Here is a 14,998-nt window from a genome sequence, read left to right on the forward strand (position 1 = left end):
ACCACAATGACATATCACCCTGCACTTGTCGGGGTGGCTAGTATCAAAAAGAAACAAACAAAAAAAATAACAAGTAGGTCTGGGAATGTGGAAAAATTGGCACCTTCCACCATTTGTGGAGATGTGAAATGGTGCAGCTGCTATAGGAAACAGCATAAAGGTTTCTCAAAAAAATTAAAAATAGGACTACCGTACAATTCAGCACTGCCACTTCTGGGTTCATATCCAAACAACTGAAATCAGGTTCTTTAAGAGATATCTATATTGTCATGTTCACTGCAGCATTATTCACAACAGCCAAGATATGGAAAGAAACTAAATGTCCACCGATGGGTAAATGGATCAAGGAAAAGTGGTATACATACGACAGAATATTATTCACCCTGAAACCATAAGAAACTCCTGCCATATGTGACAAAAGGGAAGAACTTAGAATACATTATGCTAAGTGAAAGAAACCAGTCAGAGGAAGACAAACACCACATGATTCCACTTATACGAGATATCTGATATAGTCCAACTCCTAGAGGCATAGAATAGCATGGCAGTTGCCCAGGGCTAGAGGGAAGGGGAATTATGGAGTTACTGTTTGTCAGGTATAAAATTTTAGTCATTCAAGAGTTAATTTCTAGGAACTGTGCAACAACACTGTGCCTGCCTATAGTCACTAGCCCTTGCGCTTACAAATTTGTGAAGAGTGTAGATCTCCCGTTACACGTGATTACCATTTTTTTAAACAAAACAAAAAGACAATATTGTGCTAGAAATCTATGGTTATAGAAGAGAAGAAAATTCTTGTGAAGTTTAAGGCAAAACGAAAACAAAAACAAAAACACTTGTTTTGTCATAGCTAGTGTAGTCACTTTCTCCATTTTCTGCAAAACTAAACAAACTAATAATTACTTGCCTGACATGATTATACCTCACAATTGAAATACATTCAAACTCTATTACAAACTGTTTTCATACTTACATGTAGAAAGTACGTTTAAAATCTTTCTTGTTAAAATAAGAGACGACTATAACAAGCCATGTGCTATTTTCTTATATGGATCTAGATTAGAGCATGCTCTTTCTGGTTTGCAGTTTCTGGAAAGGGTTTGTAGCAAATGTTTTGGGAGACAATTTTACTCTCTCAACCTTCTAGCCCTAGGCCATCATTAATCTACCCTCTGTATCTTCGGGTGTGCCAGTTAGGGACCTTTCCTACAAATATAATCATAGAATATATAATTATACATATTATATGTTACATATCATAGATTATATATATATATATATATATATATATATATATATATATATATATATATGGCCTCTTCTAGCTGGCTTGTTTCTTCAGTATGTTTTTAAGGTTCACCTATGCTCTACCAAGTATCAGTGCTTCATTACATCTTATTATTAACATTTCGTTGTATGGAGAGGCCATTTTCTTTCTTTGCTCATGAGTTGATGGGCACTTGAGTTGCTTCCCCTTTTTCGTTATCATGAATAATCGTGCCATGAACATCCAGGTGTACTTGTGCCCATCAACTACCCATCCTCTCCATTATTCAAGATCTATTAGGTCACCTGTGACACACGGATAATAAAATATTCTCAAAGGGTTGCTCTGTGAGGACTAAGAAAGCTAATTTAGATGAAAGGTATTTGTGGACTGAAAATTACTATGAATATATCTTTTCATATAGTGTTTCCAGTTACCCAGCAACAATTACTTAGACCAATTTTCCTCACCACTCAAAGTACATTTAAAAAGTCAAGTTTTAGTTTCATTGTGAGAACACTAGTAAAGAAAAAAAAATGAAAGAAGAGATGAAAGTCTGAATGGATTCCCACCCCTTGTGTTAGTTCTTATTTGCTGAATCGTTAACGTGCTCAAAGTACTATGAAATCAGGTTTACTCCCCTGCGCCAGTTTGGGGGTGAAACATACATATACATACATATAATTCTTTGGAAATAATTATTAACTAACAACTGAACTATAATATGACTTGAAATGGTGAACTTTTTACTTACCATTTACATAAAGGTATATAATATTATATATTAATACACAGTAAAGTTATATATATAAATTTATAATATATACGTGCAAAAATAAGTTATATAATTCAATTATAATTGAATATAATTATATATGATTACATATGTGTTATTTATATATAGAATACTATATAACATATAAATTTTATATATAATTTATATAATTATAATTTATAATTTATATAATTTATACAATTTATAATTCATATATATAATTCCTATTTAATTAGTAATTATTAATTATCAAGACAAACTTTCCAAAAGAGTGGCTAAAATTGGCAGAGATGTTTCAGTAAATAAAGTGTAAGGGAGGGCATTTTATTTATAAATAAATGGAGTGAAAATTTTTGGCAGTTCTATAAACGATCATCATATTATGAAAGATAAAAGAGAAGACATGATAATACAGATGTATAGATTGATGGTTCTATGGATAGAGAGTAAGTATTATTCCATACTTATATTGGAATATCATAGTTGAATCTCAGGTATCAACAAACATTAATATTCTGAACATTTTTAAAATAAACAGAAAAAATGTGGAGCTTTAACATAATTAACAGGGTACATGTAAATTAAAATAATTTCCTGCTGAATAAGCTCTTTTACCCAGCAGTCACAGTATAGCCATTAACCTATATTTGATTTTAAGGGAGACTTGCAGATTTTATGACAAGAAAGATGCGTTATTGTTAAATAGGTCACTGTTTGAAAATTTAGGACAGTCATTAATAATCTTTTCTTTCCCCTTTTGATTTATAGATACCCAGCAACAAGTATACTGAAATCCACTAGAGGGGGCTGACATCACTGTAAAGTTGCATTAACTGATGCCCTACTAGGAAAACAAATCCCTCAGCCAAAATGACTTTAAAGGAAAAGAACAAAACAAAACAAAAAAGCATATGCATCTATCATTGGCTTTATTCAGTTCATTCCATGACCTCACCAAGAAATAAAAATTTAAAAACCAGGAAAATAGGGAAAGCTTTACGTGTATCACAACATTGATTTTAGAAATGTTACCATGTGGTAAATTCTTTGGATACTGGCAAAGAAAAGTAGTCAAAAAATATGTTTTCCAACTAATTAAAGTTTTAGTAGAAAACAAATACATGTTCTGCGCCTCTCGTAACAAATTTGGTGAAGACATTTTTCAAAATATTTTTATCTTAATGCCTTAAAATCCAATTTTACTCTATAATCTTCTGTATGCACATTATGTACACAGGCATGTATGCGTATGGTGAACGAAAAACTCATTTACTAATGCTTGGCAGTGTTCATAAACCAGTCTGCCAAAGGAATTTTTGTCTTAAGAATTAAGCTGATTAGTAGGGCTATTTTGGACCAGATATTATGTATTAATAGCATTAGAGGAAATTGATGAGAATCAAAAGAGACATCTTGAAAACTGTGCTAGTCAAATGGTAGGAATCCGTGTAACTTCTCCACTCTGAGGTTGTATCTCACTATTAAATGAGAAAATGAGGAAACCGCATAGTTACATAGTTTTAATAGTAAAATGCAGCCCTAAGAATAATTTGTTCTTGGCTGAATTTCAGTTGCTACGTGCTTGTTACAGCTATAATAGTCTGCATATAAACTGGATAGAAGTATTAGTAAGATGCCTAGCTAAATATCCTTGTACAAAGCAAACGGGATATAATGAAAAGCCACCAAGAGGGCTCCAACTGTTCTTTTATTTCCTCCACTGTTCAAAATATTTGACTGTAGAATTTGCAACCCACCAAGGAGATATTAATGCCTATATAAAACATATATTTTATTTGTTCCTCAAAGTCATGAAATTATTATGGTAGGTGAGGGGGAGAAATGGAAATATAATACATATGTTTTCCAACAACAGTATCTTATTACTTGTTACTACAGACTGTAGGGACGATGGATTCCTTTGACAGAAATTATTCTTTCACGTCAGCACCTTCTCTTTTTCCAACAAGTAGCAAATTAGGGAAATATCAAGTTAGCCATTTCAAGTATTTTTACTTACTTGTCTGTAGCTCTTTTTCTCTGGCCTGCACATCAGCAAAGACTTGGTTAAAATGATTTGTAAAGGCCACAAAGTCTGCATCCAGGAACATTGGCCCTTGTCCTTTCTCTTTCAGGGCTATGCTTTGAATTTTTAATCGCTCGATTTGAGGCTGAAGAACTGAAAGCCGGTTGACTTCATCCTGTACCATGATATAGAGCATTAAAATAAATACAACTTTTACTTTGCATAGATTACATTTGTGCAAAGAAAGGTGTTAAAAGGCAGCGATGCAAGCTTAGTTTAATGCCCTTATCAAAAAATTGATAAGAAGTATCCATGACAGTTTAGGCAAGTCTCTAGCTCAGGGCATCAATTTAAGAATACCTTGGCTCTTCATTCCATAGATAGCATCGTATATAACTGTCTTTAAATTTCAAAAGGACATCATTTACAGCATTAATGGGCATGAATATATACTTGAAAAGTAGTATGAATGGCCTTATATCCTTTCAATAAATCAGGCGTGAATGTCCTCTGCACCCCTCTTATCTCAAAATTATGTCCCTTTGCTTCAAATTCTTAGCGTGTTTAACGAACAGTTTTCTTTAAATTCACTTGTGAAGACTATAAATTAGACATATCTACATACATACCTACTACATTAAATTACAAATATATCTTTATATACTGCTATCACCTAGATTCTATAATCTATGTAATACTTATATAAACACACAAATATTTATGTCTGAAATGATCTCTTATTTGGTCTCATTACTTCTCCTGACTGAACAGGCAATGACCATTGTTTCAATTAGGGTGAGAGTTTGCTCTGCTTTTCTTTTCTTGTCCTGGCATAATTGCTTTTTTGTTTTTCATATTTATTTATTTTTGAGAAAGACAGAGAGACAGGGCAGAAGCAAGGGAGGACAGAGACAGGGAGAGGCACAGAATGTGAAGCCGGCTCCAGGCTGTGAGCTGTCAGCACAGAGCCCGACGCGGGGCTCCAGCTCACAAACCGTGACATCATGACCTGAGCCGAAGTCGGCCGCTTAACTGACCGAGCCACCCAGGCACCCCATCCTGCCATAATTGTTAATAATACCCCCTTTCACTCTCAAAGAGTACCCCCCGTTTGTGTGATAAAGTCACATGGACACACCACTGTGCTGTGTAATACAGTAGCCACTAGTTATATGTGGCTACTGGACACCTGAAATGTGGCCAGTCTAAATTCAGATATGATGTCATTGTAAAACACAATGAATTTTGATATATATATGTATATATGTATATGTGTATATATATGTATATATGTATATGTGTATATATATATGTATATATGTATATGTGTGTATATGTGTATAAATGCATATGTGTGTATATATATATGTGTGTATATATATATATAATCTGAATTCAAACAGAACTTCCAAATGTTCTTTATTTAAGTATTATTACCATGGTTGCTTACTTATAATTCTCACCTATGCTACCTTTAGAAAAAAATACTTCAGGATTGCGTACCATTTAAAATGTAAGAAACACGACAATTAAAATTTGAAATTTTGATCACAAGACAATTAGAAGGAAGGGAAAATAAAAAGAATTACAGTAATTATGAACTAAATATAAATCTGAGCTTCCTGGAAGTCAAAATGAAAAGAAAAAAAAAAGAAAAAGTTGTTATTTTTTGGAGGCATTCACATTGTTTTGGAGAAAGTAACTTTTTTATTAGGATTGAGTAAGATAAATTTACCACAAAGATCCTTTCATAGTTGCAAGACTCTCTAATGGGCGCTGTCACTTGTTCTGATTTTTAGAAGATACAAAGATAACTTTCAAAGGAATATTGTCACGTGGTTTTAACAGTAAGAGTTGATTCGGGTAGGTTAATCTCTGACAATCAAATTCTTTTGGTAGGTGAAGATGAAAGCCATTTATATAAATGGGGAGGGGACTCATCTCTTCCATTCCAGTATAAAGCCTCTCAATCAAGGGCTAGAAGGCAGGCGCATATCATATCCATGGATGAATAGGTCAAGAGATAAAGGGTAATACTCTGTGTTTTTGATTATAGAACTGAAGGCATGCACTTTGTACACTTGGCTTACAAATGGCAGCATTGGCATCTGCTGTGAAACATTTAAGAACCTGATTTACATTTGGCCAGATGGAGGGCCTTCATTCTTCCTGTTTAGGGGGCTATCGAAGGAGCCTACAGTATAGTAAAGCGTGTTCTGCAAAACAAAGGGACTTTGAAACTAATAAAACATTTGGGCAACTGTTCAGTTGAGACCTTAAAGTTCTCAGAGTAAATCACAGGAGAGATCATTCTGACCTGAAATATTTAACATTTAAAAGATGTTAACAATTACTTATTATTCTCATAAAAAGGGCCTTAATCTGGTGAGTCCTCCCGAGTAAGACATCTTCCCTGAGTCTGCTTATCCTTTAAAATTTTGTGTTTATCTGATGGAAAAACTTTTTTATTTTTCTTGGGAAAGGGTCCATGGATGTCTTGCAATTCCCAAAGGGCTCTCTAACCCCCAACAAATTAAGAACCAGTTCTTGTAAGCATTATATTTGGAGCTAGTACTGCAGTCTGATCTTAGAAAACATCTCCAAGTAACAGAATGCACTGGCAAACAATATAGAATCATTTATTCAACTATCATTAATCACAGCCAAATAGTATAATTTTAACTGTTGTGTGAATGACATTGAGCTTATCCTGCTCAATATTTTACCTAAGGTGATTCATCAAATTAAGAGAAACCAAAGGTGCATAGAGAAGGAGTTTGGAACCTTGTGGATGAATGCAGAAAAAAGAAATAATTTCACTTAGGATGACTTCCTTAACCTGGAGACAATATTTAAGATTTGTAACCACCAATGATCTCGATTTGCTCCTTGGATAAAGACCAAGGTCCTAGCAGGCGCTTAGAGTCCTTGCTTGTCTCCTCTGAGCCTGTCTTTTACCCTTCATCTTTCATCTTTTCTCCACCCCTCACCCATCTATGGCCAGCATTCAGAATAGCCCTTTTCCAGTTCCTTGTACATTTTATGGTTATTTTTTTGTATCTGAATCTCAAGAAACAGGTTAAGGTAATAGCATCAGATTTTATTGCAAGAAATAATTTGGTGGAGTATTCCACTGTAAAGATTCATGATTTCTATTAACAGCAAAATGTGTTTAAGTATAAAAATTCCCTAGATTTACTTATTTGCATAAAAAAGCTAAATGTCTTTCTGTCCTATATTCTTTATCTAAAAATGTATTTCCTGAGTTTAATCATTTCCTAGTAAAGTTGTAGGTCCAATATATGAAGAAGAATCATCAAGTCCTTCAACTGTTTTTACTTCATACTAGCTCTGAATTTCCCGTCACTTCCTGGGTTCAACAACACCTCCAAACAAACCCTGTCACCTTTCCATTTCCAGTTTTCCATTATTTAAACCATCCTTTTCAAAGTATGCAAATTGATCCTCATTCACTGCTTCTTATATTAAACCTGGCCATCTCAGTCTATCATCAAGATTCATTCTAGAAACCTTTTCATCTATCCCATATCCCAAGAAAATTACTCAGAACATAATAACCACGGGAAAAAAGTTCAAGTTATTTTCATTACGGTATAACTCTGGTTTCCTAACATTAGCCGACATTTTCATTTAATCTCTTTCTCCAGTTCTTTGGTGCCAGTTATACGTTGTTTGGCCTCCAGATCCATTGTCCACTTCTAGGACTCAGAGAAAAGACAATTATAGACTACAGCTCTTTGTAATCTGCCTTCTGATTAAGTTTAGCCAGTGTGGAGCCCTGTCTGGATTAAGATTATGGAGTCACGGAGGACAGTGAAGTAACATGTTTTTTGTTCTGGCTCCATTCCTGGCATGGCACTTGGGCTGGCTCTTAAGGCTGTCTTTACAATAGGTGTCCAACTCCTTCCTTCTAGGTTTCTGTAACTTCTCTAAATCATTTCTGTCCTGAGAATGGTTACAACTCTGACGCCAGGTTACTGTACTATCCTTTATGGTTCCTCTATACTCCAAGCACCATGGTTAAGTATGTTGGTAAAGAAACCTTCCTCAAATTATCCTAATTTGAGAGAACTGTCAGTTTTAAAGAATTTCCCTATACATCCAATTATATATCAACTTTTTGTGTTTGTGTGGATTCCACTTTTTCAACATATGACTGAGTTTTGCTTTTAGCACATGAGTTGCCATAAAAAAATATCTCCCAGTTATTGGCCATTTCTCCTAGGATATGTGTTGCTTCCATACTCCAAAACTGCCTCACCATTCTGCAAACTGACAAAATCAATTAGCCATGTGTGAGTACTCTAAATACATTTTTTTTAGGATCGAGACATCATGCATTATCTATTTAAACTCATTCTCCTCACTTATATTTTTATCCTTATTGTGTTTAAATCCTTCAATGGGTAAGTTTTTTACTAAATAATTTACTCTTCTTCTGGAAACTGCCAAGAAATTCCTATTGATCATGATCCAAATAGGAGGAAAGAATCTTACCTTACACATTTTCAACTGGCTTTTGATTGCTGTTGGCTCTGATGTGGTGGTAGGTTGGGTTTTCAACCAGTTTTCAGCAGTAGTTGTCATCTGCTCCAATTGTTGTAGCTGATTATAGAAAGCGATGATGTTGTTCTGATACTCCAGCCAGTTAAGTCTCTCACTTAGCAATTGGCAGAACTCTATCCACCGGCTGTTCAGTTGTTCTGAGGCTTGTTTGATGCTGTCAGCATTAACACCCTCTAGAAAGAAGATTTTTAAAATATATCCACTGAAGCCCCAGACTGTAAGACATTAGCTGAAAACCAATGTGTCTCAAGTTTTAAAGTATTCATCATATTAGGGATTTCAAACAAATCATTTATTTACTGATCAAGAAACACAAGTACCAATGATTTCTGATTACTGATTGTAACTTATTAGAGATGCATCTTATCAAGAGTATGAATGTAATAAAGTAATAAATAAGGACACATAAGATGTAGAGAAGTAGAACATATTTAAATAAAAACAAAAACGGTCAAAGCTCTGAAGGTGGCTGGAAGACTGATCATGGACAAAAAAAATGTTTTGGAGGATTCCAAATAATTGTTAAATACCATGTATGCTATTAAAATGTACAGTGAAACACTAACATTTGTATTTTTTAAATGGTTTGGGTATTAGCCAAAATGTTACTTGGATTTTCAAACAAAAAAAAAAGAAAATTCATCAAAAAGCAGTAATTCTCTGATTCTTCTATAAAAGCCAGAAATAAGCAGATTTTCCATGGGTCCAAAAAATTGAAACAACCACTAAAAAAAATCTAATATGAAAAAATACTATTACTTACATATCATTTACAAATATGGAAGGTGATCTGAAAATTTTAAAATCATCTATAGCAAAACTAAAGCAGAAAAAAAATCTATCCAAGTCAAACGGGAAACATAAAAACATCATTATCACTCTACTACGTGTTAGGAATTCACTGTGTTTTAATATATACTATCATTTCTTAATGTTTTATTTATTTATTTTAAGAGAAAGAGAGTGTGTGAGCAGAATAGGGTCAGAGAGAGAGGGAGCGAGAGAATATCAAGCAGGCTCCACACTGTAAGTACAGAGCCCAACACAGGGCTCGATCCCACAAAGTGTATGATCACAACCTGAGCTGAAATCAAGAGTCAGATGTTTAACTGACTGAACCACCCAGACACCCCAATATATACTATCTTATGTAAGTTTTGTCATAATGTGATATGTGATGACTAATATCAATCCAAGTATATATTATCCTATACATATCATGAAAGAGTAGCAACATCATGTAATGCTATGTTACAAAAAATCACTCTCCATAGTTAACTGACAAAAGTTAGGTGTTCTTACACACTCACTCACATGCACACACACACACACACACACACACACACACACACCAAACCACATCTCTCAATGCATTTGAAACCTCACTTTTGATAAGACACTGGAGAACACAAACTTTGCAAATATTATTGGCAACAATCTTTTCTTCCTTCTTTGGATGATAGATTTTGTAAGAAAAATAACTTTAAGATAAAGTGTAAAAAGATAAAATATGCATATCCCCATATATACAACTATAAAAGGTTTGTACAAGCTAAATATTCTTCTAATACTCTCCTAATAGTTAAGGAAGCAAGTGGCCTTGTTGAGAAATCTGGATGTTTTGTGTGATATACTGTTTGTGAAAATTTGGTTTTGAGCGGTGACCAAGAATTATACCAAAATATGCTTTAGAGATGCCATGAAGTAACTGTAGTTATAAAATAATCATGTTTGAAATTTTTTTTTTAACGTTTATTTATTTTTGAGACAGAGAGAGACAGAGCATGAACGGGGGAGGGGCAGAGAGAGGGAAACACAGAATCGGAAGCAGGCTCCAGGCTCTGAGCCATCAGCCCAGAGCCCGACGCGGGGCTCGAACTCACGGACTCACAGACCGTGAGATCGTGACCTGAGCTGAAGTCGGACGCTTAACCGACTGAGCCACCCAGGCGCCCCTAAAATAATCATGTTTGTAGGGGCGCCTGGGTGGCTCAGTCAGTTGAACATCCAACTTCAGCTCAGATCATGATCTCATGGTTTGTGAGTTCGAGCCCTGCGTCGGGCTCTGTGCTGACAGCTCGGAGCCTGGAGCCTGCTTCGGATTCTGTGTCTCCCTCTCTCTCCGCCATTCCCCTGCTCACATGCTGTCTCTCTCTCAAAAGTAAATAAATATTTAAGAAAAATAAAAAAAAATAATCATGTTTGTTACAAAATGTCAGTGAAGAATCCAAACCTGTGGTCATCTAGGCAACTCAGATAAAAAAAATAATATGATAAAATGCTAACATTATTGTTGGAAAATGAAAGAGAATAATTTAAAAATATACAGGGGAGAAATTTTATATTATGTTAGATAATGATTCAAAAATATGCAATGTATATAATAAATGATGTTTAGAGGAAATGATTTCAGCATATGGTAAAGCTGAGTAAGCACCGAGAAGACCACCAGGGTGGTCCAATTCCAAGACAGGCAGGTAAGACATGCTAAAGGTACTGATGAACCGATGCTACATGGTCTAAATTACAAGGAAATACACAGAGAAATATCTCATTGTCCCTGAGACAGGTCAATCATATGAAAACTCCTTCTCAAACGAAAAAATTAAGTTAATTTTCAATATGAGTAATAGATGTTAATTGAATCAGAAAAATATAAACCTAACTGTAATGAATTACCCATAGGTCCTGTGGTATATATTAAAATCTAGGGATAGAATTTAATGTGTCCTTGTTGATCATCACCCAAAACTATCGGCTCAATATGTCATGCCAAAAAAATATCCAGATGGTAAACATCACTGTAAAAGGAATGAAAATAAATGAAGCAGCAAATTTTGTACAAATCCATTATGAAATCTATAGTTCCTTACTCATTAACATACTGCTTTTTATAATTGAATAAAGGTAAATTAAAATACAATGATAGGTGACAGAAGGCTCTCCCTATTAGGATAAATGGCGAAGGGAAACAAAGTTCTAGAAATTCACAATAATAGCTCTGATATTAGGCAGAACCAAGTTCAAATTTGAATCCTTTTACTAAATGAGTAAACTAGGTTCAATTATTTGGTCTCATGGGATCTCATTTTTCTCATCTCTGAAATGAGGCTAAAAGAGAACTGACCTCATAGGATACCTATGAGGGTTCTGAGTTAACGTGTGTGAAGAAGTTACACAAAGTCTGACATATGCCAGGCAACCGATAAATATTGGTCAAAATTATGGAAAATACCATGTAGCTAACAACAATAAAAAGAAATTATATCCTGGGGCATCTGGGTGGCTCAGTCGGTTTAGCATCCAACTCTTGATTTTAGCTCAGGTCACAATCTCATAGTCGTGAGACTGAGCCGCACATCGGGTTCCGCAATGAGCATGGAGCCTGCTTGGGATTCTCTCTTTCCCTCTTCCTCCCTCTCTCTCTCTCTCTCTCTCAAAAAGTAAATAAATAAATTAATTAATTAAACAAAATTTAAAAAAAAGAAATCATATCTTTCAAATGTTGACATTGGTGATAGTGGGGGTCTTTTTTTTTTAATGTTTATATGTTGATTTTTGAGACAAAGGGAGAGAGAGAGCATGAGAGGGGGAAGGGCAGAGAGAAAGGGAGACAAAGAATCCGAAGCAGGCTCTAGGCTCTGAGCTGTCGGCACAGAGCCTGATGTGGTGCTCGAACCCACGAACTGTGAGATCATGATCTCAGCAGAAGTCTAACACCCGACCGACTTTTTAATGCCCCGGTGGGGGTCTTTTTAATGACTGCAAAGGGGTCATTTATAAAAAAATTAATGACTAATATTTTAAAAAGTTAGTGCTAAGTTTATATAATATGACACTAATATGGGATATAAAAATATATGTCGAAACTTTTCAGAGAAATCATATAAACCAGTGATAAATTCCTGAGTTTATTAGCAAAGCTTGGCACATTTGGTCATATATCTATAATCACTTTCAATTCATGTTCTAAGGGGCAACCATACCAAAAATGAAAACAAAAAACAACCCAGAAATTCCTACATGTCACTGGCAAAGATATGATGCTGATCACAGAGAATAAGATATATCATGAAGGATTTGCATGTAAATGTTGTATTAATTCATGTGTGAATATACTTCCTGCTCAACAAGAGTGTAATCTGTCCTTCTAAACTCTAAACTCAGCTTAGACTAGGTAAGGAACAAATACAGTGTACTTGTGAACTCACACAATACTAAATCAATAGCTTACTTCATATGAATATGAATATGAATAGCAAGTGATACCCACAGACACAAAAAACCAAACACAAACATGCACATGGTCTCTTTTGCTTCCAGTTTGCTTTAAACTACTTGGGGGAAGGATCAAAAGCACGGTCACATGGCACATCACTTCATGTATCTCTCTGTAACTAAAGCTATAAAACCCATTATTTCAACTTCATGAATTAATCAGCTATCTATTATAAGAAAGTTCCTTAAAATTTGTGTAGAATAAATAAGGATACTGTTTTTTCAAGCGAATACTTGCATATGAATAATTATACTATTCTACATAACTGCTTTATGTGTATTTCAAAGAATTACATGTTCCTTAACTCAACTGAAAATTTACAGTTTTATGACAGTTTTTAGGTGTAAATATCTGAAAAGTTTTAAGCATCAATCATTTGACCATCTGTTTTTCTAAATTTTTGTTACCTACTTAAGAATACAAACACTAACTCACCAGGCATTATGAACAATACTTATGGAATCCATTTTTTAGTAGCACATTAGAATCTCAGGGATAATGGATCATAATCCATTCACATCTCATATTCTAAACAACCCCTGAAATAGTCCATGAATAAATATATTGCACCCAGAGGAAATGGATCATTACTTCAAGTGCATCCATTAATTTTATTACTTGTGTACAGTGCATAACAGACTGTTAGAATAATTTTAATTGTGCACCACCTTCCATGCAAGTACTTCAGAACTGCCACTTAAAGTGAAGTATTCCTCATCAAGTATATTCATCATTAGCCATGAAGCCAGGGTAGAATAATGCAAAACCTGTGTTTTCAGAGCTCTTGAATTAGAAGAATATTTAGGATGAAAACTTGAAATAAAGTTTCTAATAGACTCCAATTTTTATTGAATATTAGGTAAGGGTCATTAGAAGTCAATTTGGCATCCAACGTAACCGCCTAAAATGTAATAGAAATTTACTGAGTCCATGAAAATAAGGCTTGAGTAGTGTAGACTAAGTTCTAGAGGTTTCTTTGGCCACACTCACTTGTATACAATTGCTGTATCATTTTTTAAATAGCTTTTAAAAATTAGTAGGTTTATATAAATTTATACCCCTCGTGAATATAATGCATAAATTACCACTTGAGCTCTTTCTTCAATTTTTCCTATTTTTAAACATCACTGAATTATGAGACAAAGGCCAGATTCCTACTTATATTTGTTTTCGTGACTAATTTTCTCCAACAACTGTGACCACTGTGACCTTCTCCCTTTCCTTCTCTCTCTCTCATACACACACACACAGACACACACACACACACACACACACACACACACACACAGCAAGAAGTCTTTTCCCCTGGAGATTGGAATCAAAGAATAATGTGCTACTCCCTGTTGGGATAAGCACTGGGTGTTGTATGGAAACCAATTTGACAATAAATTTCATATATTTTTAAAAAATAAGAAAAAAATAAGAAAAAAAAGAATAATGTGCCACTCAATTAAGAACATTTATTGAGTATGAAGTCTGTGGAGACCATTACCCAAGCAATACTTAAAAAAAAAACCAGGAGACATAAATCAAACTACCCAGAACCAAGGAGAGAGTAAGGAGGATAAGAGAGGAGAAAATGGGTGCAACTGTGGAAAGCTATTCATTTACGATGGAGGGGCTGGACTATTGCAGACAGTACTGTTTCCAGGCCCCATGGTTACACAGACCAGTCGTGAAATGTCTTCCTATTAAACAATATAATTAGAAGAGTTATTGTCATTGAAAATCCTTCACAACGATGTGAAGAGAAGCTAATGAGAGGTCTGGCTTTGAGATGAGCCAGTCCAACTACATACAATCCGTGTCCTTATCCACCTAACAAAATTTTGTTGCCCAAACTCAAAAGACATCATGTATATGAAGTACATAATGAACTACAAACCAAAATACTAAAAATACAGTTACATAGTTAATATTAAGGTAAGAGGTGTTCTTGTCTCTGTTATCGGTCTGTACTATTTAATTACAATCCTTAGCCAACTTACTATTAGGTATTATTTTATACACTATAATCTAACACTCAAGGGATGATCGTTTTGAGATATTCTTCTAGTCTAATAT

At 34.5% G+C, this 14,998-nt stretch overlaps 1 protein-coding gene across 1 annotated transcript in view; it reads right to left on the reverse strand.

Moving 5' to 3' along the window:
* The window catches only part of DMD (dystrophin), a 1,614,661-nt gene that overhangs the window by 1,306,355 nt on the left and 293,308 nt on the right, over positions 1-14,998 (reverse strand). The window contains exons 16-17 of the mRNA XM_042974140.1: positions 8,587-8,828; positions 4,063-4,243 (exon numbers count right to left, since the gene is read on the reverse strand). Of these exons, the coding sequence (XP_042830074.1) occupies positions 4,063-4,243; positions 8,587-8,828 (423 nt within the window). The remainder of the gene's footprint in view (positions 1-4,062; positions 4,244-8,586; positions 8,829-14,998) is intronic.

The sequence above is a fragment of the Panthera tigris genome, chromosome X (genome assembly GCF_018350195.1).
Source record: "Panthera tigris isolate Pti1 chromosome X, P.tigris_Pti1_mat1.1, whole genome shotgun sequence".
Taxonomy (NCBI): Eukaryota; Metazoa; Chordata; class Mammalia; order Carnivora; family Felidae; genus Panthera; species Panthera tigris.